The following is a 1,126-nucleotide window of genomic DNA, read 5'->3' as shown; positions in this document are numbered from 1 at the left end:
TGATAGTGCGTCTTTGCTTCTTCTTTATTTTTATTATTTTATTACTTTTTCTTGCTTCTTCATTATCTACCTTCCTTCTATTAACCCTTATAAACCCTTATAAACCCTTGTCTATAAACCCTTATAAACCCTTATCTATAAACCCTTATAAACCCTTATCTATAAACCCTAATAAACCCTTATCTATAAACCCTAATAAACCCTTATCTATAAACCCTGATAAACCCTTATCTATAAACCCTTATAAACCCTTATCTATAAACCCTTATAAACCCTTGTAAACCCTTATCTATAAACCCTTATAAACCCTAATAAACCCTTGTATACAAACCCTGATAAATCTATTAAACCCTTATTAACCCTAATAAATCCTAATAAACCCTTTATAAACCCTAATAAGCCCTTCATAAACCCTCATAAGCGCTAAACCATCAACTGTATACACTCGGCTGCAGCACTTCACAGCTCCATTGATCGGCTGTTTCTGCTGCTGCTGCTGCTGCTGCTGCTGCTGCTTGTGTGTTTGGTGCTGCAGTATCTGATCAGCGTACGCGTTTGGCGCTTGCTGCAATAGCAGAAGCAAAGGCAGATGCAGCGCATGTAAAGGAGACAGTTAGAGAGGAGACAGCTCATTTAGAAGCAGAAAGAAAGTACCTCTCGAGATGGAGATACGAGTTGCTGCAGCTAACCGACACGCTGCAGCAGCAAGCAAAGCAAGCACTCAGCCAGGTGCGCATGCACAGATACATTAACCCCACAGCAGCAGCAGCAGCAGCAGCAGTCAGCCAGGTGCGCATGCACAGATACATTAACCCCACAGCAGCAGCAGCAGCAGCAGCAGAAGCAGCAGCACAAGAGGCAGACGCAGCAAGAGCACAAGTAGCAGTAGCAGCAACAGAAACAGCAGCAGGAACCGCAGCAGCAACAACCATAGCCGCAGGAAAAACAGCAGCACCAGCAACAGCAGCAACAGCAGCAGCAGCAGCAGGAGCAGCACGTTGAATCGAGACTGAGATAGAGGGGTGTTGCTGCTGCAGCAGCAGCAGCTGCTGCTGCTGCTGATATTGCTGCTAGTTTTGCTGTCTCCTTGTTTGTGTCTTAGGATAAAAAAGAATTAAAGAAGAAA

The 1,126-nt window shown here is 44.1% G+C and overlaps 1 protein-coding gene across 1 annotated transcript; it reads left to right on the top strand.

Annotated features, from left to right (window-relative positions):
* Nucleotides 1-535: 535 nt before the first annotated feature.
* EAH_00067990 (hypothetical protein) lies at nucleotides 536-1,002 on the top strand (the record flags this gene model as incomplete). Its single annotated transcript, XM_013392379.1, has 1 exon — nucleotides 536-1,002. A coding segment is annotated over one exon (467 nt), but the record flags the coding sequence as incomplete, so codon positions are not given.
* Between the last annotated feature and the right edge of the window lie 124 nt (nucleotides 1,003-1,126).

This window comes from Eimeria acervulina, genomic scaffold, assembly GCF_000499425.1.
Source record: "Eimeria acervulina Houghton genomic scaffold, Eah_scaff3013, whole genome shotgun sequence".
In the NCBI taxonomy this organism is placed as follows: Eukaryota; Apicomplexa; class Conoidasida; order Eucoccidiorida; family Eimeriidae; genus Eimeria; species Eimeria acervulina.
This window is presented reverse-complemented; position numbering and strand designations above follow the sequence as displayed.